This window comes from Candoia aspera, chromosome 2, assembly GCF_035149785.1.
Source record: "Candoia aspera isolate rCanAsp1 chromosome 2, rCanAsp1.hap2, whole genome shotgun sequence".
In the NCBI taxonomy this organism is placed as follows: domain Eukaryota; kingdom Metazoa; phylum Chordata; class Lepidosauria; order Squamata; family Boidae; genus Candoia; species Candoia aspera.
The window spans coordinates 109,327,438-109,350,665 of record NC_086154.1 but is presented as its reverse complement, the minus strand read 5'-3'; the positions used below and the strand labels follow the sequence as shown (position 1 = coordinate 109,350,665).

Below are 23,228 nucleotides of genomic sequence, written 5' to 3'. Positions count from 1 at the left end.
AATTTCACCTAATTTTGTAAGCCTTTAAAAAGAAAAACTAAACTTTCAGTGTTGATCAAGCCTGCCCAGTTTTTTTCCAAAGTGAGAGATGTGACGTTTTCTGAGTAACTGAATATATAATTTTCTCAAAAACTGCTAAATCGCATATTTCTGAAATCCAGTCCTTTATATCTGGAATAGTATTTTTCCATCTCCTAAGGTTTATTCTTTTCGCTATTGTTACAGCACGAAAAACCCATCTTTGTTCTGAGCATATTAAATTCTAAGTATATAATTGAGTACAACATACATGTCTTTAAAAACCAGAGTTTTCTCAATAATTCTGTCAAAGTGTTGTATAACATTACCCCAAAGGGGCGTAAGAAAGAACATGACCATAACGTATTAGTTAAAGTGCCCTCAAATTTCTTGCGATGCCACCACAAATAATCCTTAGTCCATCTTAATCACATCATTTCTATGCGCAGTCCCTTGCATTTTGGGTTGGGGGGCTTAGCCAGGGTAAAACGGAACAATTTTGTATATGGAATGCTGAATGTGTATCTCAGGCTTCCTGGATCATGCTCATTACTTCCATGTTGTAGCTCAGGTTTGGGGTGATACAAGTGAAGTAGTATCTCAGTTATAAGTTCCTCAGAGCCTGAAAATTAGACAGTGGTCTGCAAAACATTACCAACAAGGTAACCCAATTCCTTTTCCTTTTCAATAGATCTAATTAAAGAAGACTCTGTGAGAATCTTATTTCCTCTTGCCAAGAGCCTGTCAATCATTAATGTCCAGGAGAGGCAAGCACCACAGGGGTGTGAGAATCTAGATCAGTATTTCTCAACCTTGGAAACTTTAAGATGTGTAGACTTCAACTCCCAGAATTCCCCAGCCAGCATGGGGAGTGGAAGTCTATTGAAGTCCAGTTGAAATGAATTCTGGGAGTTTATTTATTTATTTATTTAATTTTATCACTGCCCATCTCCCTCCAACGGAGGGACTCTGGGTGGTTTACAATAAAAACGAAGTTAAAATTCAGTACAATTATAAAACCAAGAAGTGTAAATATAAATAGACAGTAAAAATATAAAATATGATAGAATCCAGATGGACTGAGAAATTCTGTAGGAATCTGTGAGTCTAAAGGGCCATGCTAGGGGGCTAGCCATCCCCAGGAATAACTATTCCCCTTCCTGCTCCAGGCATGCTGGCAAAACCAGGTTTTTAGTTTTATTCGAAAGTCCAGGAGCAAGGGGGCTTGTCTCACCTCCGGGGAAAGAATGTTCCACAGGGTGGGAGCTACTGCAGAGAAGGCCCATTTCCTGGACCCCGCCAGATGGAATTCTTTTACAGACTGCGTCCGCAGCATGCCCTCTCTCCATGATCGGGTGAGACAGGTTGATGTGATAGGGATGAGACGGTCCCTCAGGGCCCTGGCCTCATGCCATGTAGGGCTTTAAAGGTCATAACCAACACCTTGAATTGGGCCCGGAAGCAAACTGGAACCCAGTGCAGCTCACACAGCAGAGGTGTTACATGAGCTGACCTTGGGGCACCCAAGATTGCCCACGCAGCTGCATTCTGGACCAGTTGTAGCTTCCGGATATTATTCGGAATAATATCAGGAAGCTATGTACCCTCCATAAGGGTAGCCCCATATGGAGCGCATTATAGTAGTCTATATGGGAGATGACATGGGCATGAGTGACCATTCAAAGGACTTCTAGATCCAGGAAGGGGTGTAACTGGCACACAACACAGACTCAAAGGCCCCTCTGGCCATGACTGCCACCTGCGTTTCGAGCAGGAGCCATGAGTCCAGGAGAACCCTCAGGTTATGCACTTGGTCTGTCTGGGGCAGTGCGACCCCATCCAGAACTAAAGATGACAATTTCCCAGATCCCGAGGAGCCATTAATCCACAGCCACTCCCTCTTGCCAGGGTTCAGCTGAAGCCTGTTGTTCCCCATCCAGGCCCCCACAGCCCCCAGGCACCTGGAATGGGTGGTCACGGAGTTGGAAGTCCACACATCTTAAAGTTCCCAGGGTTAAGAAACACTGATGTAGATAGCTCCCTACTGTTCACAACAGCTTTCTCCTGTGTAATAACCTCCAAAATGATTCCAGATACCATGGTTGTTGCACACATTAATGTTCTCTTTCTAGAGGCATGCCGTCCCATTCTAAATTGAAACCGCACTAGGAGCAACCAGTTAATCTCCCCTGACTGCCCCCAGGATCTTGATTCTCTGTCCACATCAGTCCTCCCCTACCTACAGTATTTATTCCTAGAGTTGCCAATTGCATGACTGGCACTTGGTATTCATGCAGTTTGCCATGAGTTCTTTCTAGGTACCCTTGACAATAATGGCAAGAAATCCTCTGTAATTCTTCCCCAGTTGTTGAAGAGTTGTTCTGAATAGCATCTAATTTCAGTTTATAGTCAAGCCTCCATTTTCTATTTGTCTAAACAGAGAGGAACTGAAGGGTTACGTCCCTGATTCAGTCACCCACATCAGTTCAGAAATTATTCAAATTGCCATGGCTTATCAGCTGGAGACAATAGAACCACTAGAGCCACTGCAGGCACAAATACATTTTATTGGTGAGTTCAACAGTTGCATTTGACAGAAATCTTAACCTTTGTTCTGGTTTCATGCTGCTACCTGAAATATGTTTTACATGTGATGTCATGGGATTGGATGGGAATTTTTTATTTTTTATGCCTGCTTTCCTCCAAAAAGGTATGGTCATTGTATGTCAACATGTATTGTATAATTATCCTCAGAGTAGATCAGATTCTTGCAATAGGCAAAGTTTTGGCATGGTTTTATTGCCATATCGTTTTATTTTATATGGATATAAGTTGCATATTGTTGCCAAAGCTGTGTCTGCATAGATATCCTCCAAGGTTGATTCCCGTTAACAAATGCTGTGGTCCAATGGAGCATCTCTCCCACTCACTATATGGGGGAATGGGAGGTTGAACAAGTTGTTTGTAGTTCCCTATTTTAAATCTGTTCAAGACATTATTTATTAAAAAAAATAAATAAAGGCGGGATAGAAAATAAACAAACAAACAAACAAATATGAAAACTTTCCCAATCCACCTGCGTAGCTAATCAAAGTGGGTTAACCCATTTTCTCCAACTATATAGCAGCAACTGTGGTCAGTTCAGTCTGTGAATGGGCACGTATAAATCTTCATTTTTACGAAGAGGCCAGAGGCAAGGACTATATGGATTAACAAACCTACAGAGAGCAAGGAAGATTAGCCTGACAGAGATATGCAAGCTCCATTGCCAAGGCGACAAGGGGTAAAACATGTTTTAAGTCCAGAACGTCCAGATAACATTCGGAAGTGGCTCACACAGACACCTCCCTAATTCACTGAACTATAGGAAGGGGAGGAGGTACAACATGATCAGACATGCAAGATTCTGTTATAGTCAATCTCAATAAATGTTGTTCTAGCCTTTCTGTGGAGTTGAAGTCTTGATTTGGTCTACGTAGTGGAGCTGACAAAAGCACAGATGATCCCTCAGGAGAAGAAAATGCAAACATCCTTAGCATCATGAAACGCAGCTGCAGTCTCTCCTGTTGATCTTGTATAAACAGAAAGAGGCTTTCCGACACTCCGCTCTGCTCTAATTGCCCACTTGGGAAGATGTGCAGGGGGGAACCGTACGGCAATGACCTGTCCAACCACGGCTGCAAGAGTTGTTGGGTTTGCAAAGTGCTTCGACCTGGAGGTTCAAGTGCCATAGCTTGAATGTCTTGGCTTTGAGCCACATTCTTGCTCTAGCAGAAATGGCAACTTGTCCTGGAAAACATGCACAGCTGGTGTGGTTTTGCCTGTGAGGTCTGACATTACATCCCTATCCTATTTCTCTTCTTGCAGAGCACGTGATTCAGCTGCCGCTCTTTGGCTATAATGTGTACTCTGTGGAGAAGACCAGTGCCCCAGATATCCCCACGCCTTGCCTTGTAGGAGTGAACCAGGAGGAGATCACTGTAGTGGGCAGAGAGGCCCAGGTAGGGTTCCAGAAGAAATGTCATAGTAGATGAAATGCTAGAACTTGAATAGTTGGGTATCATCTCAGGTCAGGACATCCCCTCTGGCTCCTTCAAGGATACCAACCTTTCCGTGCACTGTATTTGTCAGGGGACATTTTTATTCTAGCTCCACCAATGTATTTAAGCCACCATTCTTCCACATGCATCCGTTGCATACGGCCTGTATGAAAGTTACACTTCCAGTATAGGAACGATAGATACCTACCTACCAAATTCTTGAACTGTATTGGGAATGAAAAAAGATGTCCTTTACCAAGCCAGACTATTTATCTGGTCCAGCCCAGCATTAATTAGGTCTCAAATGACTGGGATTAAATGGCTGGTGGGGCAGGAGGCCTTTACATCTTTTTCCACCACCACCATTGGAGGGGGGGGAAACTGCATTTATTCCAATGGATGTTCCTGTCCCCAATACAGAGTTAAAGCTCAGTGAATGCACCACACTGACACTCCACCCCCACAAAATGAAGTTTACTTTCTAAGAGGTTGCAAATTAGCCTGATTATAATTTTCCAAAACACATTAGTGTTTTTTTGCTTATTTTTAAAAAAGCAAACTGTGAGTACAATTAGAAGGACCAAGGCTTATGGTGGTGCTGGTAACTTCAATCTACCTTCCTTGGGGGTGAGGTTAGGGTGATTTGGGAGTTCATGGTTACCATGACAACTACAGACCCAACCCAGATCATCAAGGGCCCAACTAACAGCAATTTTGGACAACTGTTGGCCAATCCTCAGCCTTCCCTAATAGGTCTTTACTTGTAGAAAGCCCTGGAGGAAATGGATTAACTGAACCTTTTTCACTCTAGCTTTAGGCCTAGGTATGGCACTGAGACCACACTGATAATGCTTGTGGACAATCTTTGACAAGACTGAAACAGGAAGCAGGCAACCCTCTTCATTTGAACTCTAAACGGCCTTTGATTCTGTCAGTTATGGTCTCCTTCTGGACTACCTGCAAGGGTTGGGATTGGAGCAACATAGCTTTGCAGTGGTTCTCCTCCTTTCTAAAGGGGGATGTTCCAGCCAGTGGCAAGAGAACAAGATTGAGCCCCAGGGCCCTCCATTTGGGGCAGGGGGTAACAGAATCAATGCCTTCTTCATTCAATAGCTACATGAAGCTGCAAGGGGGATGAGGCATTATCAGTATGTTGATGATACCCAATTGTACATCTCAATACCTGGCCCAGCAGGTGATATCGAGGTCCTTTCACTTGAAGGCTGTTAATGTCTGGCTCAGGCTTAGGCTCAGGCTCAATGCCAGCAAGATGGAGTTGCTTTAGGTTTAAAGCCATCAAGTTCCAGGGATATTCTAGCTTTGGTTTTGGATGGCATTGCACTCCCCCAGTTACAGTCTTCCTGGAGCAGGAGGCTCTGCAGTCATTCCTGCTTTGATCACCTCTTGTTTCCACTACCAAAATTCTCTCTACAGATTTGATGGTATATGGGAATGCCCTTGGGAAACAGGGTGAAGACCTGTGGCCTAGGAAGTGGTCTGTTAAGAGGCAACTCAGTCCACAGGTGGGGGGAAAGCATGGGAATGTTTCAGAAGGGACCCTCCCTAGTTTTCTGGAGACTAAGAGGAGGAGAAAAATACCTTCAGTCTTGCAAGATTCTGTTTAATGTAATCTTACAATAAAGGTAGTGCTGATGCTCCTGGTTGGGCTTCTTGTCTGGACGACCTTGAAGAGCTAACAGCCCTTTACTCCTTGGAAGTTGCAGTTGGTCCAGAATGCAGTTGCTCGAGTAGTTCTGGGTGCTTCTTTATCATCACTAAAGTACCCCTACTATGAGAGCTACACTAGTTATCAGTCAACTTCCAGGAGCAATTCAGGACTAATCCCAGTGGTATCTGGCTCCTCCCACATCCCTTGTCTCTGGAAATGCCATCAGCAGGGACAACGGAAGCATGCCTTCTCAACTGCCACTCCCTCCCCTTGGAACGCAGTCCCTGCAAAATTTGGTTAGCCCAGCCCTGCTGAGATTTTAAAAAGCCAATAAAGCCTAGGTATTTCATGAAGTCTCAGGGACTGATGTGTTATGAGGTAGATCTCTTTAAGCGAGTGTTAGTGCTCCCTGGTGCATGAAGAAGATACATTATTGCTGTAATTTTTTGTTTATATTTATTTATTTATTTTATTTTATTTTATTTATAAATTTATTCACCGCCCATCTCTGCCTCATGGGGGACTCTGGGCAGTTTACAATAAAATGAAGTTAAGATTTAAAACCATTCCAATACAACAACACAATAAAATAAAAATACAATAAAATCTAAGTGGCAAAAGATTTTAATCAGTCCATGAGTGTAATAGGCCCCCCAAAATCACTTAGGGTGCTAGCCATCCCCAGGTATAACTATTCCCCCTCCCATTCCAAGCCTGCTGACAAAACCAGGTCTTTAATCTTTTTCGGAAGTCCAGGAGCGAGGGTGTTCCAAAGGGCAGGAGCTACTGCAGAGAAGGCACACTTCTGGGACCCCGCTAGATGGAATTCTTTTACAGATGGGGTCCGCAACATGCCCTCCCTGCATGACCGAGTGGGGCAGGTCGATGTAATAGGGATGAGACGGTCCCTCAGATACCCTGGTCCCATGCCACGTAGGGCTTTAAAGGTAATGACCAACACCTTGAATTGGACCCGGAAGCAAACTGGAACCCAGTGCAGCTCACGCAACAAAGGTGTTACGTGTGCAAACCTTGGAACACCCAAGATTGTCCGCACGGCTGCATTCTGGACCAGCTGAAGCTTCCGGATATTCTTCAAGGGTAGCCCCATGTAGAGTGCATTACAGTAGTCTATATGAGAGATGACCAGGGCATGATTGACTGTTCGAAGGGCCTCTCGGTCCAGGAAAGGGCGTAACTGGTGCACAACATGAAGTTGCGCAAAGGACCTCCTGGCCACGGCTGCCACCTGCTCTTCAAGCAGGAGTCGTGATTCCAAGAGGACCCCCAAGTTACGCACTGGGTCTGTCTGGGGCAGTGCAACCCCATCCAGAACCAAAGATGACCAGTTCCTGGCACCCGAGGTGCCATTAATCCACAGCCACTCCATCTTACTAGGGTTCAGTCGAAGCCTGTTGTTCCCCATCCAGGCCCCCACAGCCCCCAGGCACTCGGCAAGGGTGGTCATAGCATCACTTACTTCACCTGGGATGGAGATATACACCATCCCAGGGTGACAGATGATCTCACCCAGCGGTTTCATGTAGATGAGAGGGGAGAGTACTGATCCCTGTGGCACCCTACAAAGAAGGGGCCGTGGGGCTGATCTCTCCTCCCCTATCAACACCAACTGGGACCGGGCCTGGAGGAAGAAGGTGAACCAGTGCAAAACTACGCTGCCAACCCCCAACTCCCTGAGCCGACCCAAAAGGATACCATGGTCAATGGTATCAAAAGCCGCTGAGAGGTCAAGAAGAGCCAGGATGGATGCACTCCCTCCATCCCGCTCCCGCCAGAGATCATCCATAAGTGCGGCCAATGCAGTTTCCATCCCATAACCGGGCCTGAAACCTGATTGAAAGGGGTCTAGATAATCCGTTTCATCCAGGATCCTCTGGAGCTGCAGCGCCACCACTTTCTCAACCACTTTCCCAAAAAAGGGGAGGTGGGAGACTGGGTGAAAATTGTCCAGTACACTAGGGTCCAGCAATGGTTTCTTGAGGAGGGGGCACACCAGCACCTCTTTGAAGGCTGCCGGGAATACCCCCCCTCTCAAGGAAGTATTTACCATCGCTTGGACCCAACCACATGTCCCCTTCCCAAGCTGCCTTCACCAGCCAGGAGGGGCATGGGTCTAGTTGACAAGTGGTGGCGTTTACAGTCTGGAGGATCCTGTCTACTTCCTCAGGCTCAACAGGCTCAAACCGTTCCCAGATAACAGAGTAAGAACGTCCCCCAGGGAATCTCCCCAGACACTGCCTCACGCTCAGAGTCCAACTTGGAATGGATCTGAGCGATTTTATCCTGCAGATGCCCAGAAAACTCCTCAGCTTGGCCCTGTAGATGGATCTCTGGATCCCCCTTCCCCAGAAGGGAATGTGTAATCTTAAACAGGGCCGCCGGGTGGCATTCTGCAGATGCAATAAGAGTGGGGAAATACTGTTTCGCCGCTCTTACCACCACAAGGTAGGCCTTAATAGCGGCTCTAGCTTGTGTTTAGTCAGGTTCGGTCTTTGTCTTCCTCCAGCAATGCTCTAGGCATCTCTTAATCCTCTTCAGAACCCTCGGCTCCTCCGTAAACCATGGGGAGTATCGGGTTCAAAGGGATAAGAGAGCTGCACAGATGCGATCTTGTCCAAGGCCATAGCTGCTTCCCTATTCCAGGCCACCACCAGGGCCTCCACTGGACCGTGTAGCAGATCCTTGGGTAGAACCCCCAGCTCCCTCTGAAACCCTAACGGGTCCATTAGTCGCCTGGGGTGGACCAATCGAATAGGTCCTGCCTCCCTGCGGAGGGGGGCAGCATAAGAGAATCTCAGGCTCACCAGGGCATGATCTGACCATGACAAAGGGGAGAGATGTACTTCTCCCCTCAGATCACATTGCCATTGCTCCAACAAGAAAACTAAGTCCAGGGTGAGGCCACTGTCCCGAATTGGGTCTCGGATAATCTGAATCAGGTCCATGGCCGCCATGGTGGTCATGAACTCCCAAGCTGCCTCCGAGGCCCACCCCAGGGACAGCAGGTTGAAGTCCCCCAGAACCATAAGCCTGGGGAACTCCACCACCAACCCCAAGATGGCCTCCAGCAACCCAGGCAGGGAGGTTGCTACGCAGCAGGGAGGCTGGTACAGTAGCAACACTCCCAACTGTTCTTGGGAACTCAACTTGAAGAACAGGGTCTCACACCCAGTCACTTGTGGAGCATGGCCCCTGAAAGCCACAAGGGATATGTTAGCCACTCAGGGCTGGTAACAGCTGGAGCAGCTTATAAGCCTAGTGAAACAAATAAATATAAATTTAGATCAAATCTTCCATACCAAAATTGTCAAAACACAATTCTGTGTACATAGCAACATTCTGCATTCACAGTTATCTGTATGCTGTTGGCCACATTCAGCCCCCCAAATGGACCTTTACTGATGTATTTTAACCCACACACATACAGAACAGGGAAACTGTATTTGTGGAATTTACTTTTAAAAATCATTCACAAAATTGCTAATGACATGTCATGGGTAGGGAAGGTGAGCAGGAGGAGGCCCCTATCCAGGGGGGAAAACGCATGTGTAGTTTAGAGACTTTGAGCTGTCATTCAAAGAGACGCAGAACAGACCCGCCTTGAGTTTTGGGTTTTCCCACACTTCTTCCGCTTGGTGGGATTTTCTGTCTACAATAGCAGTAAATAAAACACTGGAGACTTTCTCCTCATCTCGGCGTGGTCTTTGCTTAGTCAGGACATGACATGTAATTATAGCCTTCGCTGAGAACATTGCCACTTAATGGAAGCTGGCTGAAAAGGAGATGGGGAACACTGAAGTATGAAAAAGCCCAAGTAGTGATTACTGGCTCTGCAATGTCTGATATGCATGCCTTTCCTCACGTGCAGAGCTATCAGGTCATTCCACTGAAGCAGATACTCCGGATGAAAACCTTATGCCCACTTGGAGTAACCGGCTTTCCGGGCATAGAAATCAACTACGGCTCAGTAGAAAATCCCAAGACAATCTGGTTTGAGTTACAACAGGTAATGTTAATTGTGCCATCTCTTTACTGAAATAACCTAAATGTCATCTTTTAAAAAAAATCATAACCAAAGATAGCACACCACAGATCTATACAGACGGCAGCTGTGGCTTTGCACTGTAAAAAACAAACCCAGCATGTATGTCTGGGGAAAATGGGGTTGTTCTAGCTTTAAGAGAAAGGGAGAATACCAGGCCTGCCAAGACTTTTGGATTTTGCTTGCTTGCTTACCTCAGTGATTTGTGGTCCAGACCAAGCAAGAAGCAGATGATGGACTTGGAGAGCAGATAAAATTCTGATAGATCCAAGTGTGGTTCTAAAGCACTCAAGTGCTTTCTTTATGAAGAAGGAACACGATGTCAACCTAAAAGTTATGTACTGTATTTGTACAGGCACAGAGAGTTATACTGAAGGTTTGACAGATGTTCGTTTTGGACTACACTTTAGAAGGAAAAACTGCATGTAAGAAAGGAAAAAAGCATTTCACACAACTTTCTCTTTTGACAGGCTAAAGCATTATATCATTTAATTACTATCATCACTGATGGAGCAGATTCCCAGATTTAGTGACAACCAATACAAGTTGGCTGCAGTATTTTTCCCCAGTATTCAACAAATGCCCATGCTGTTTTGATATGTCTCCTTGCCAAGTGCTTTCTCTCCAAGAAGAAGCGTGCTATGGAAACTTCATTTATTCGAACCACCACCCACCATTCTCATATCATCTTCCCTGCATTACTTCCAGCCCTTGGACTTGCAGACAGCAAAAGCAGCTTCTCAACTTCAAGCAGTACAAATATACTATAGTAGCTTTGGAGTATCTTTGGGTGGTGCACCGAACACCATATTCACAACAGCATTGCCGGTTCTCCCTCTTTCGAACACAGAGAAAACTTAGGTTAGTACTGTATTACAAGTATAGGTGGTATTAAAGTTCTATTCAACATGCAACAGCTGCTCTGTTAGAAAAGATTATTCCTCTCTGATACCCGTTTACTGTATTTGCATCTAAATTATTTAAATGTGTCCAGAACAGTAAAAGTACAAATCATTAGAGTTCTTTCCCGAATCAGTTATTTATTACACAGACACACTTATTTATTATCAGCCTGAATCAGTCCTTTGCAGGATGAAAACTCCTTCATTGAGGTTATAGACCATAATCTACCATGCTGATCTAGCCAGACTGGAAGATAGATGTTTTTCCATTTCCCAATCTAGGGTTGAGAGACAGCGACTAGCCCAAAGTCACCCAGCCAGCTTCTCTGCTTAAGGGAAGGCTGAAGCCTTTTAGTCTATGTAAAAATTCTTAAAATGAATGAATGAATGAATGAATGAATGAATGAAACAGCCCACTTGCAAATTTGGTAGGGCTTCAAGGTTGCAAGTGGGAAGATTTCTGTTTGTGTCATTTTAGATACACTGCAGCCAGAAATAAATCAGCTTAGCTGCTGAACACAAACAAAGGTATGTGCTTTACCTGGAGTGCAGAATGATTCCCATTTGGAAATTCCCCTAGTTTACAGACTATGCTAAGGAGCCATAGACTAACTTTACCACACACATAAAGCTTTGTTCTAAATAAATAAAAGCAACCAGGGTAACGTCTTTAACATTCATTTTATTAGCAGCTTGCCATGTACCTTTAAAGTAACAAAACCTATTGCCCCAGCAGAAGCTATTTAGAAGATCTCTTCCACAGTTCCACCATCATCTATGAGCTTTCAGCACCAGAAAGATTGGTGGCTTCTCTAGGGACAGATCTAAGGCACGGGTCAAAAAACCACAATGATAAAAATTACTATTTTAACCAAGAATCTCCAAGTATGTCCAGTTCCTCTTAAATACCAATAAAGGAGCATTCTCCTTATAAGCTCTGGGCCACTTTGCCATAATACTGAGTTATTAGTTAGGTCCAGGTTGGAGGCACAGCACAGCAATATGGCTTTTAAGTATTTGACCTACGGGGAAAAAAATCTCTCTTTCAAACGCACATTTATTTCCCTAGTTATGACAGGACATGTAAGCAGGCTGTGAAAATATTTTTTTCCTTGCCTGACAACAAAGCAATTTGAAGCACCTTGTCCTCAAGGTGGGAACTGGAGACTATAGTGGCTGATAAATTTCTCACATTTTTTATATTTTAAGGTGCTAATTTTACATATTTACCTAAAAGCATGCATACATATACACATAAACTGTATATTAATGCAATAAACCCGTTTTATATATGTGGCGATTCCAAGGATTCCCCCCAAAAGTTATAGCTCCTCACCATACAACTAATCTGTGAAACAGCCTTGCAAGAACCCACTGGAAATGTTTGTGAATAATGATCTCCTGTAAGGGTCCAGAATTTACTCCATATGCAAAAATAAAAATGTAATACAAAATATTTCTTCTACATAATTATAGAGTGATGCGCATTGACACTGCAATGGCAATTTTCCTTAATATTTTAAGCATTTCCATTGGATTGATAGCAAAGAACAGAATCTTTGGGGAGGGGAGTATTGACCTGTGGTCTCTTTTTATTCCTGAGGTTTCATGGACAGAAAAAAAAAATCTGCTCCTAACTAGACATTTCCAGTCATAATAGCTGTGCACCTTCCTGCTTGGATAAAGAAAGACATGCCATCAAGGAGCAGAAGAAAGACTCAATATCATTCTCTCCTTAAAAATAAAGTTTCAGAACTCTCTTCCCAAACCCAGCCTTGACTATAACTTCCATCGTTCCCAGCCAACAAAGTTGCTGGTCATACTGGCGGGAGATGAAGGAAGCTGCAGGCCAGACACATCTAAAGGGCACCAGGCAGGGGATCCCTGAAGGGCACATAGCAAATACTGACCGACACAGGAGCAGGACAGAATCCAGCAATTGTGCACTGAGGACTTCGTGTGGGAGCAGGGTTGCTGGAGCAGCAGTTGGGAACAGAAATAACATAGGAAAGGTTAAGCATCAATAAAGTTCCTGCTGCCCATATTGGAAGTTCCTCCCTAAACAGCTCTTTAAAAAAAGCTGCATTAGTTTAATTAATACTGGTTGCTATGCCCTTAATTTACTGTACTGAAATTGATATTATATTACCAACTCAGGGAAGATTCTGTCAACATGCAGCCCAGTCAGCTTAGGGGTTCTCATTTTGTTACAGTGTATGAGTTTTAATTAAAAAAAAAATTCTGGTGCAGGAGAATACTTTCAGAGTAAAAGAAACATGTCAACATCATAAAAGAACAAAAATCCAAAGAGCTTTGGCCAAAATAACCCTTCCGGGTTTCCTTCCAATGATAAACTAGCCGGGCTTCTCCAAAGTACCCTATAACAACGCACCCTCACAGCAAAGAAACCCTGAGTGAGGCAAATGCATGTCTTCTGTTTAAGGCTGCTGCCAGTAAAATCCGTATTAAAAGATTGGGAGAGTCTCAAGTCAAAACCATACGCCTAGTCAAATACTAAAAACCAGCTCATTCATACTTGCTAGAAGAAGGAAAGTGGACTGCATCCAAAACCTGACAGCGACATGACTTAAGTTTCTTTCAGACAGGGAAAATCTGTTGTGCAGATGAAGTCCCTAACCCTGGTGCCCCGCTCTCCTCACTTGCCCTCTCCCTCCGCTTCCCCATCGAATCATTACAAAGCGCAGCTACAGTGAAGTCTGGAGGGACAGTCTTTTGTCACAACCAGCAAAGCGAAGCAGGGCCTTTCATGAGTCACGTTTCCAAGCTGGTCAGCTCTTGCCAGTCTGTTTCGCTTTCACACTTGTCCCGTCTTCTGAAAAATGTCTTGATCAGCCTCTGCGCTTCTTCTTTCACTGCAAACAGAAAAAGCAGCACCTGAGATAATGACATTCTTATTGTGGTTTATTTCTCTCTCCCCTTGTGCGCACGTGCATTAATTATCTAATGCAAGTTGTGCCTATTTACTCAAATGGTGTCTGCAAAATAATGTCACTCAGGAGAAAGAAATAGGGCGGGGCTGGAACAGGGTGAGAAAGTAGCTGAGATAACATTGGGAGTGAGCTACATGGTGGGGGAGGAAAATGTGCAGAAACCAATCTCTGATTACTGAAAGTCATACCTATCTCCAATTCCAAAACATCCAAAAATGTTTTCAAACATGTCCTTCAATTATAAATACTAACCCTGCTTAACCGTACTATCCTCCCATACACAAAGAGCTGAAAACTGGAGATTTCTGCAAGTCAATGGATTTTGCAAAATAAGAGGGACAAAGCACAAGACATCCCTCCACCCCACCCCTCATCTGGCAACTCACCTGTCTTGCGGAAACTACTTTTATCTGCAGCCAACAAGTGAGAGAGGTGTCGGGCAAATCCCTTGAACAAATCCTGCCAGGTAGAGACAAGAGAGCAGAATAAGCATGGTGGAATGCAATTCCTTATAAACATCTAACTGGTGGGCTTCAGAGCAAAACAGAGCAATCGATGCCCAACTGGACAGCCTCGTAATTAGGTGCTCTGTCTATTACACGATATGGAACATGCTCTCTGTGATTCAAATGGCAGGTGCATGTGACATAATGAATTAGACATCACAAGATACAAGGCAGTCAAGGTTGTGAAACAACAATCAAACCCAAGTTCTGCTAGATGCTTCTAAGAGTATGGCTACTATATATACAACATCCAGGGATCTACAAGGGGATTTTGAGAACCCATCTCACACAATGACTCCCCCTAATGAGGTAGCCAGAAGGCACACTGGGAAGTTGCTCCCTGCCAACCACTCAAAACGCCCACAGTACTTTCTACCACCTCAACTTATATTTGCCTTTTTTTTTATTTTCCTGAGGGAGTAGGCATACCTACAAAGTTGAGGTCACCTACCATTTTTATTTACTAAGAAAGCCCCCTCAGGTTATATTAGACCCCAGAAACAATCGTGGAAAAAAAACATATACTTGGTGCTTGATGCTGGTGCTTTGCTTTGTTCCGTGCCAGGTAGAATCTAGTATGTGCTAAGGAAAGTATCAATGGATATATCAGAATTTTGCACACTTTAAATAAATAAGCAAGCAATACATATATTGTTCCCTACCCAGTAGGTTATACGGATGTAATCTGGGCCAGCTCCAACTCATGGGGGCCTTTACTGGACATACCGCAGCTCTTTATCCTTGTGGCAGAGTAGTAAGTTTGGAATGCAACACTTCTGCCTTGCTAAAAAGGCAAAGTAGCTGTAGTGATGTTATCATTCTCATTAAATGCACAGTCGCCAATAAGTAGGATCAGAAGAATAGATAAACTGAACATAACAGAGGCTCGTGCATACATCAATGTCTTGAAGAGGAATAACTGCTGACTTACATGCATGTTCTTAAATGAATGAAAACACAACAGAGAAGGCGCTTCCGGACAGTGGGCTTCTAAGTAATGATGTGCAAAACATTCTGTCATGAAGTGGTCTGGCCTTGAAGCGGGCTGTTCAACCTTGGAATGTGAGTGTTCTGACCTTGAAACAAGCCACTCAGAGGGTTCCAATCTGTGAACGGTTTCTGGAGTACCCGGAGAAGCCCATTTTGAGGTCAGATTAGTTCTGGATTACATGAAATGTTTTGTTCTATGGTGGAACATTTTGTGATGTCACAATTTGCACATCCCTAGCTACCAGCACTTACCTGTCCAAAAACACTGCAGCTATTCTATATTATTCTCCCTGAATGGGTTTTTCTCAGAAATTGATGGAAGAAATGGGGAAAGACAGAAAAATTACAAATGGAGGACAATGTTGTCTGTTCATAAATAAAGCAAGCTAATTGCACAAAACTGTTGTCTGAACGCACCGTGCCTATCTCACTGGAATACAGGGAGACAGGGAAAAAACAATATGCTCAGCTCTGTCCCATCCCCATCCTACAAAGGACTAAGATACAGGACACTACTGTGGAAATTTTATTTCCCATGTTTTCTTTACATATTATATGCAACAGTATTTAATTTCATATCTAACTTTTATGTCACCATGGCTGCTTTAACTGATAGGGTAACATAAATCAAAAAGAGGAGGGGGTATTAAGTAGTTCATAACCCACCTTAGATGCAAATTTCCCATTTTTGTAGAAAGGAGTCAAATATTTTACAACAATATCTGCTGTTTCCTTAAGTGACAATGTTTTCGTAGGTGGCTGGATGGCTCTTGTGGCCCCTTCTTTATCAATCTGTGACAAGTTTGGGTCAAAAGTGACTTTCTTTTTTGCCAGCCCACCAGCTTTCCCCTCTGACTGCCACAAGATGGAAGACTTGTTCATCATCCGTAGCCTCTTTTCAGCAGGGCTCTCCAGATCCTTGAGAGACAGAAATAGAAATCCCTTAAAGCAACATTATATGGCTAACCCTAAGCAGCCTTCTTGAAGTACAAGAGACATATATTTTGTGCCTATATGGTTTACAATTTAAATCCTCCACCCACTGTGTGCACCAGAGATGATAATGTGATTTGATTTGTTAATTCAAGGAGCAGAAGGAAAAAAAGAGATCTCTATACACGTTATTCCTATATGGAACAAGGGTGTCTCTGTAACAACTATCAGCTGCTCAGTCCAAGGACCTTGTGCATATCTTTTTGTGTGCCTGCACATGTGGATGTGCAAAAATCATAGAGAGCAAAGAGGTGGAATGAGTCAATGGAGTCACAAACTTGGTAGGGAGACAGCTGTGATAAGTTCACATTCTGCTGCTCTCCTTTTTAAAAGCTAAATAATCATTGCTCTTATACTGTAAGCTCAAAATGGAACTGCAAGAGAACTTCTACTGACACGCAGATCCCACTACAGTCTGTCCATCATAGTTACCACAGCATTACTTTCTCCCATCTTTCTAAAGCAATGTAGCTCAGTCCCAATGCAGCTAACCTTTATCAACCAAAAAGGCCTTTCCATTCCCCATATTAATGATGTGGGAAGGGTTTCCCCATCACTTTTAAAAAGCATTCCAAGAAATGTCATAACACTTCCATTTTAACAGTATTTTAGTTTTAATTATTTAGACAGCGGTATGAATCAGAAAACATTTTAATAGTACTTAAAAGATCACTTAAAAACAGAAAATAAAAATGGCAATAATCACAATGGATATTTCACTAATTCTATACAGAATTATGACAAGATTTGCTTTGCCTAATTGATCAGCCCACACCAAAATGACACATCTAAAAAAGGAAGAGCATAGTAATATCAAGGGATACGACAAGTAGCTGTATTAAAAGTCAGAAGCCATCCTTGCCTGGAAGCAGGTTCATAAACCCAGTTTTTTATTTAGATATCTAATATTTTCACTTAGTGATAGATGAAGGTTCTTCATATATTTAATCAGGAAGGTCACTGTCAAAAGGAGTAATAGTTGTTTAAGATATTCTAATTTCTTTTGGGAATAACTCAGAGGTATCTCATTAAATAACTATTATACGCAAAAGGTAAGGCAAAAACCTTTCAGAGATAGTGAACATTTCTTGAGATAGAATTTTGCAAATAAAAAAATGAGAGGAGGATGTAAATTATTACAAGCTTAAGGCCCAACAGGTTATATATCTGTTTTGCTATTTGCTAGTTCCTACCATCCAAAAGAAGATTCACCATCTCTTTACCATTAACTACATTTGCAATTCCCTTGGACAGAGACAACCACTGCAGATCTTATATCAAACAGCCTTAAAACTGCAATGGCTGCTAAAGTGAAGAAGCAAAACAACAGACAAAACCTTAAGACCCCAAGGAGCATCAGGTGTCAGCCAGATCTGGCAGGCCCAGCAAAGTAACAGAATATTCCTTATCATCTACATTTCTCAATTAAGATATCTTGACATCTCAAAGACGTACAGCTCATCAAAGGGAATTATCATGCCCCTTCTGAAGCCTGGTTCTACCTTTATTTACATAATGGTGTGAAGTTAACAACAATGGATCGTACAGATATCCAAGCACAGGAATTAACAACAACAAATTCTCCAGTGCCAATCTCATCTCTTCCTCTACTCAAGTGGTATTATCATTGGGCAAAAAAAAAAAAAAAGGCAGCAATACTAACAAAGACTTGTTTATCTACATATCTTCTAATGCAAGGTATGTCATATTAGCCATTGCCCACTTCCTGCTATTTGCATGCCCAAAATAGGTCAGCCTTTGTTCAAGAAAGATAAACGAACACTAACTATGCATTAAAAAAACGGAACAGTCAAAAATAACCAAAAGCAATAGTTCCCAGACTATTTTTTAGCAGTGCTTAAAATAACTATGCACTAACTGTTGGGCTGGAATTATCTAATTTAGCTCTTAGTACTTACAGATTTTGAATGATTAAATCAGTACAGAAATAGTTCCTTTTTACATATTTAGATACTTAGGTTTCCTCATCACTAATTATAATGCTATATATGATGTTATATTAATTTGTGCCTTGCTAAAACGAAATGAAATTAAATCAATACACTGTTGGTATCAGTCTAGAAACAATCTATTCAAGATCCTGTTTGTGTTGATGGCTGTTTTTATTACTTTTCTGGCTGCTATGTTTTATTTTTTGTATATGTATATATAAATATATTTTACTTATTTTAATGTTGTGAGCCACCCAGAGTCATGTACTTGAGATGGGTGGCTATATAAATTGATTAAAGAAATAAATAAGCAAGCAAGCTGTGTCATTTTGGTGGTTAGCCCGAGGGTGAAATTCTATAAAGAAAAAACTGTCTTCTCCTTTTTCATTGTATTTCAGACTCAGATATTCCTGTACCTGATAAGCACCATGTATTTGTCAGTCATTCAGTTGCGACATGAATCTTAGCTGGCCTCGTTGCCAATGAGACTGCCATTGGGAATTAGTTCAGGCAAACAGAAATCACCTCACTTGTTAGTTCAATAATGTCTACTTCCACCCCAACATTCCTACACCAAATCTCAGTCCCATTCCTCCATATGCCTCTCTCTGCTATGTATATATGTGGATAGATAGATAGACAGATGTTATTTTAATAAAATAGTATCACTTACTTCAGCTGAGCCTGGTCTTTTTCCATTAAGATTTTCACAACTGTTGGTTATTTCCTCTTCAACCAAAGATTCAGCCCTTCAAGGAAAAAGAATAACAAATACATTTTATAAGAATAATAAAATATATTAATGATGTTAAAGAGAATATCAAAATATTTAAAAGCATCTTTCAATGGGTGCCCCATAGGAAAAACCAAGAAGTTACACATTCAGTTTTTGCAACAGTCAGATTTTATCCAGAAAATATCTGCAGCCACCTGAAAATTAAAATCTGAATGTTTTATATATAATTGTGGAGACAGAGAAATGCCTGAAACCAGCTTACACTTAGATCTCCAATATCTATGTACTGAGCTATCTATCTGTTCAAATTCAGTCCAAATCGTAGGCTAAGGTTTAGCTTTTTCACCTTCAATTGTACTCATACAACCTGTGTCAACTCTCAGGATGAGCAACATGCTTAAATTCAAGTGCCTCGTCCAATCTGAGCTACCACAATCTCAAATTCGACTAGAGAAACTATAGTAGAATCATCGCTCTTCTTCAACTGCCCACCGTCTATCCTAACCTCCTACCGAAAAGGTAATAATGGAGAGGCAAAGAAAAACATTTCTCACTTTAGTTTCTTAAGACTTGATCCTGAGCACGAGGACTCTCTCCCTAAGCTTTGACTGCTCAAAGGCAGATCTTCTATATTCTTGGATTCCTGCTCTTTTTTCTGGGATGAACTTGTTACTTCTTCCTTATAGACAATTTCAGTTTCCTGAAGTTCAGCTTTCTCCTCACACACCCTTCGGGAGGGCAACTGAGGCAGTTCATTGAGACAACTGATTTCTTCTTCTGCCAAGTCAATTTTTGAAGCCTTGGCTTTACATCCTACTTTGGGGATGGAGAAGAATTTGGAGATGTTCTGAGATTCTTTCCTAGCTGCTTCTGCCAAGAGCATCTGCTTCTTAGTAGGTTTCCTTTTTTCAGGACTAACCACCAAGGAGGTGACAGCCTCAGCAGTGCCATGCAGTTCCTTTTTTTCAGGGATTTCACCACCATTTTTGCAGATTCTTTTGGTCACTTCCTCCTTATTCTCAAGAATGTCATCCATATCCAAGGGCTTGGGACCACAGCTACAGTCTTCCTTCCAGTTTGAGCCAATTTCCTCCTTCACAAGATTAACTTCATCTCCTTCCTTGGCAGCTAGAACCTCTGAAGCAGACTGGAACATTCCAGACATCCGTCGAAATCCAATCCCCACTCTCTTGGGTTTGAACTTGGGAAAAGAGATGAAAAACAGTTACATTTCTAAAACTTTTGAGCTCCCCTCTGAAAATTTGGAATCAAAAGCACAGTCTATTGGGTCATTTATTTTTTATTTATAATGCATAATATTCCACATTTCTTCCAGCATTTCAAGATAGCATATATGATCCTTCCAATTCTACCAATACACCAACAATGTAAGACGTAACCCAAGGAACTTCATAGTTATATACAGATGAGTCTCCCAAGTTCTAGTTAGCTCTACACATTATACCCACACAAGCTTGATCAATTTAAATGTGATTGAAGATAAGGACCAATTTAAATACTATAATTTTCCTATATGGCAAGCGTAACAGAGATTTCTAAAACCCCAAGAAAATTATACAACAGATAAAATCTGTCGCAAAACCACCTTCCCAATAATGAATTATAAACAATGGACAGTAACTGTCCATAGCACTTACTGTATTCACTTTGGATGCTTGACAGAATACATCATCAGGTGTAGCAGTTGGTTCAGCTTTCATCTTGGGGTTGTCACTGATTCCCAAGTCCAGGAAGGCATACAACTCCCCACTTTTGGAAGCTTTGTTAATTTCTGTGACCTTTATTGCAGAAAGGAAGAGGGAAAGGAGGGCTATCCTGAGGATTCTCTGCCTCTGATACTGTACAGTGTTTGCTTCAGTACAGGTAGTCCTTACTTGACGATGGTAATTGGGACCGGAATTTCTGTTGCTAACTAACGCAGTCATAAAGTGCGATGTCATGTGTCCACACTGCATTGCAATGGAAATTTTGACACTTCTGGTTGCCATCATTAAGCGAATCACCTCAAGTCATTAAGCAATGACATCACGTGGTCACTATGTGCGAGCTCCTGCTGGCTTCCCCATTGACTTTGCTTGTAGGAAGCTGGCAAAGAAGGTTGCAATTGGCAATCACATGACCGCAGGACACTGCGACTGACCTAAGTATGAGGACCAGTTGAAACTACCTCTCATTCAGCATTCAAGTTCAAACGGTTGCTGAACTAGTGGATGTTAAGCGAGGACCACCTGTAGCAGCAACAAGCAGGAAGTCCATGTAAGGATGTATTGAGGAATTAGGCTTTTCTTATACAATGCAATTAATGTAGCATTACCACCATTCCTGATCAGGTTCATAACAATCTAACCTGGATTAACTTTAAGCAGAGTTGCTTTGGGGGTCTCTGTGTTATTTCAGCTACTCCTCCCTTGTCTGAACTCTCATTTAAATGCCTTGAGCATGGACAGCGTGGACTTTTTTCCTATTTTGTCAAAAAAATGAAGTTCTTACTATTTTATTGATTCATTCAAAGTAGATGCATCCCACTTTTAAATGGATATCCAAAGCAGTTTAAATATAGGAATGTGAGAAATTAACAAACAACAGGGCAAAATCTTAAGAAGAGCAGCGATCAGTGAATGACTGGACAAATACTAAGTTCTAGCGTAACTCCAGTGGAGTGCCAAACAATCAGTGCAAGAATGGGCAATCCACAAACGGGAAAGGTTCTCTAGCAGCACCCTGCCACTTGCCCTCTAATATTGGGGCAGTTTCAAGGAGAAGGCAGCCAACCTTCAGGCACCTGTAGTTCAAGCCACTTATATACACTGTTCTGAAATGAAGCAAGGTTCTGGAAATTACAGAGGAGTGCTAGAAGTTGAATGCAATATTGTTACTAATTTTTAGTCAATGGTGTTTCTTCTCTACATCTGAAACTGACTCTTATTTACAGATCAGATTCTTATAGAGCTACCCACAGGGAAAGTTGGGAAAGTTTCCATTCCAATGTTAGAGAAGGGCTGCCAAAGCATGCAAAAGTGAGCACGCCTTCAGCTGCGAGAACATCCCAAGCCACTTATCTACCCTCGTTCAACTAGAAGGTCCTGCCAATATTTACAGAAGAAGTAATTTCCCCTTTAATCCTCTGTGAAGTTTTATTTTATTGCTGCAACTGTACAGTTTTAAAGAAGGGCAGTTCAGAAATGAATTAGGGACAGTTGTACTGCTTACACAGAGATTGCAGATTATTTCAAAGCATGCATTCTTTACAAGAGAAGATATTCATCTGTGATGCAATGCTTGATCTAAAAACTGCTACAAACCTGATTATTACTTAATCCGCATTCTACTGACGTTAAAGATCTACATACTGTAATAAGAATGACAACGGAATGAGATGGAACCATCAGCATTTTCCAGTAAGTAAACAGTAAATACACAACCTTTTTCCTTTATGACCATATGTTTCAAGAAATCCAGCTATCAGGGAGAACTCTGGCCCACAATGTTAGTCTCCACAACTGTTTATTACCTTCTTTAGAACTGATGCCTTGTATAGGTTTGCCATCTTACTGGTCCGGAAAGCCTCATATTCCATTTCTACAGCCCATGCTAGAAGACCTGAACTAAAACAGACCCACAGTTTGATCAGCAGTGGCTGAAGGCATTTCTCCAAATACAAAGGAAATGCTCTATGTTTTCCTACAAGCGGTGTTACTGTAGAATCCAAAATGCAACAGTTGCAGCCCCAAATTATTACCCAAGTGCAAAAGTACTGGTGGCAATTGGCTGTTCTTCCCCAAATAAGGAGACAGAAAACAGTAACTTAAAGTTATACTTCTCCTTTAAGTATTTCTAGTTTAATGCACAAGTACTTCTAATCTGCCTATCTCTTTTTTTCAGTATTTTCATAGTACATTGCTATCCTCTGGTGGGAACAAAGGGAATTGCAGTATTTAGATCACAGAAGAAAAGATGCAAACATACTTGGGCCATTCACTTTTTAATCATTCAGACAATCACATTCTTGTAAGAAAAGAAGTTTACCAAGTAATGCAAGAATGACCACATAACTGCATACTTTGGCTCCCACAGTGGTATTTGCTGGAGAACCAATATAGTTCTCCCTAAGAATATGCACATTTAGGGCTTTAACTTGAAGCATGATGACATTTTGTGTGACATGTGCAAACACTCTTAAGTTTTTCCATGGTTCAAAATGTGGCAGTGGTATGCAAGTTTATTCATTTATAGACTGCCTTTCAAGAAGAAAAACAAATCCCAGGGTAACTTTAGAACAAAAACAGAAGTAGTAATAGAACAAAAAACTATGAATTAATACAACAAAATCTAAAACCACTAACAGAAGGTATTTATTTCCCTAGCTCTTTTAAGACTAATAGGAAAG

The 23,228-nt window shown here is 42.1% G+C and overlaps 2 protein-coding genes across 3 annotated transcripts in view; one reads left to right on the top strand and one right to left on the bottom strand.

The window, feature by feature from the left end:
* MYO15B (myosin XVB) overlaps positions 1-10,809 on the top strand; it is a 75,148-nt gene extending 64,339 nt beyond the window's left edge. Inside the window, exons 40-43 of the mRNA XM_063293100.1 lie at positions 2,459-2,589; positions 3,886-4,019; positions 9,617-9,754; positions 10,261-10,809. Coding sequence (XP_063149170.1) covers positions 2,459-2,589; positions 3,886-4,019; positions 9,617-9,754; positions 10,261-10,320 — 463 coding nt within the window. The 3' untranslated portion in view covers positions 10,321-10,809. The remainder of the gene's footprint in view (positions 1-2,458; positions 2,590-3,885; positions 4,020-9,616; positions 9,755-10,260) is intronic.
* A 547-nt stretch (positions 10,810-11,356) lies between these two features.
* Positions 11,357-23,228, bottom strand: part of RECQL5 (RecQ like helicase 5) — a 74,526-nt gene continuing 62,654 nt past the window's right edge. Inside the window, exons 14-20 of one of the 2 annotated variants that reach the window (XM_063293095.1) lie at positions 22,353-22,446; positions 20,479-20,619; positions 19,375-20,021; positions 18,758-18,833; positions 15,806-16,057; positions 14,030-14,102; positions 11,357-13,565 (exon numbers count right to left, since the gene is read on the bottom strand). In XM_063293095.1, coding sequence (XP_063149165.1) covers positions 13,465-13,565; positions 14,030-14,102; positions 15,806-16,057; positions 18,758-18,833; positions 19,375-20,021; positions 20,479-20,619; positions 22,353-22,446 — 1,384 coding nt within the window. In that variant the 3' untranslated portion in view covers positions 11,357-13,464. Of the gene's footprint in view, positions 13,566-14,029; positions 14,103-15,805; positions 16,058-18,757; positions 18,834-19,374; positions 20,022-20,478; positions 20,620-22,352; positions 22,447-23,228 lie in introns of those variants that run through there. The other variant, XR_010067189.1, reaches the window with a different exon arrangement.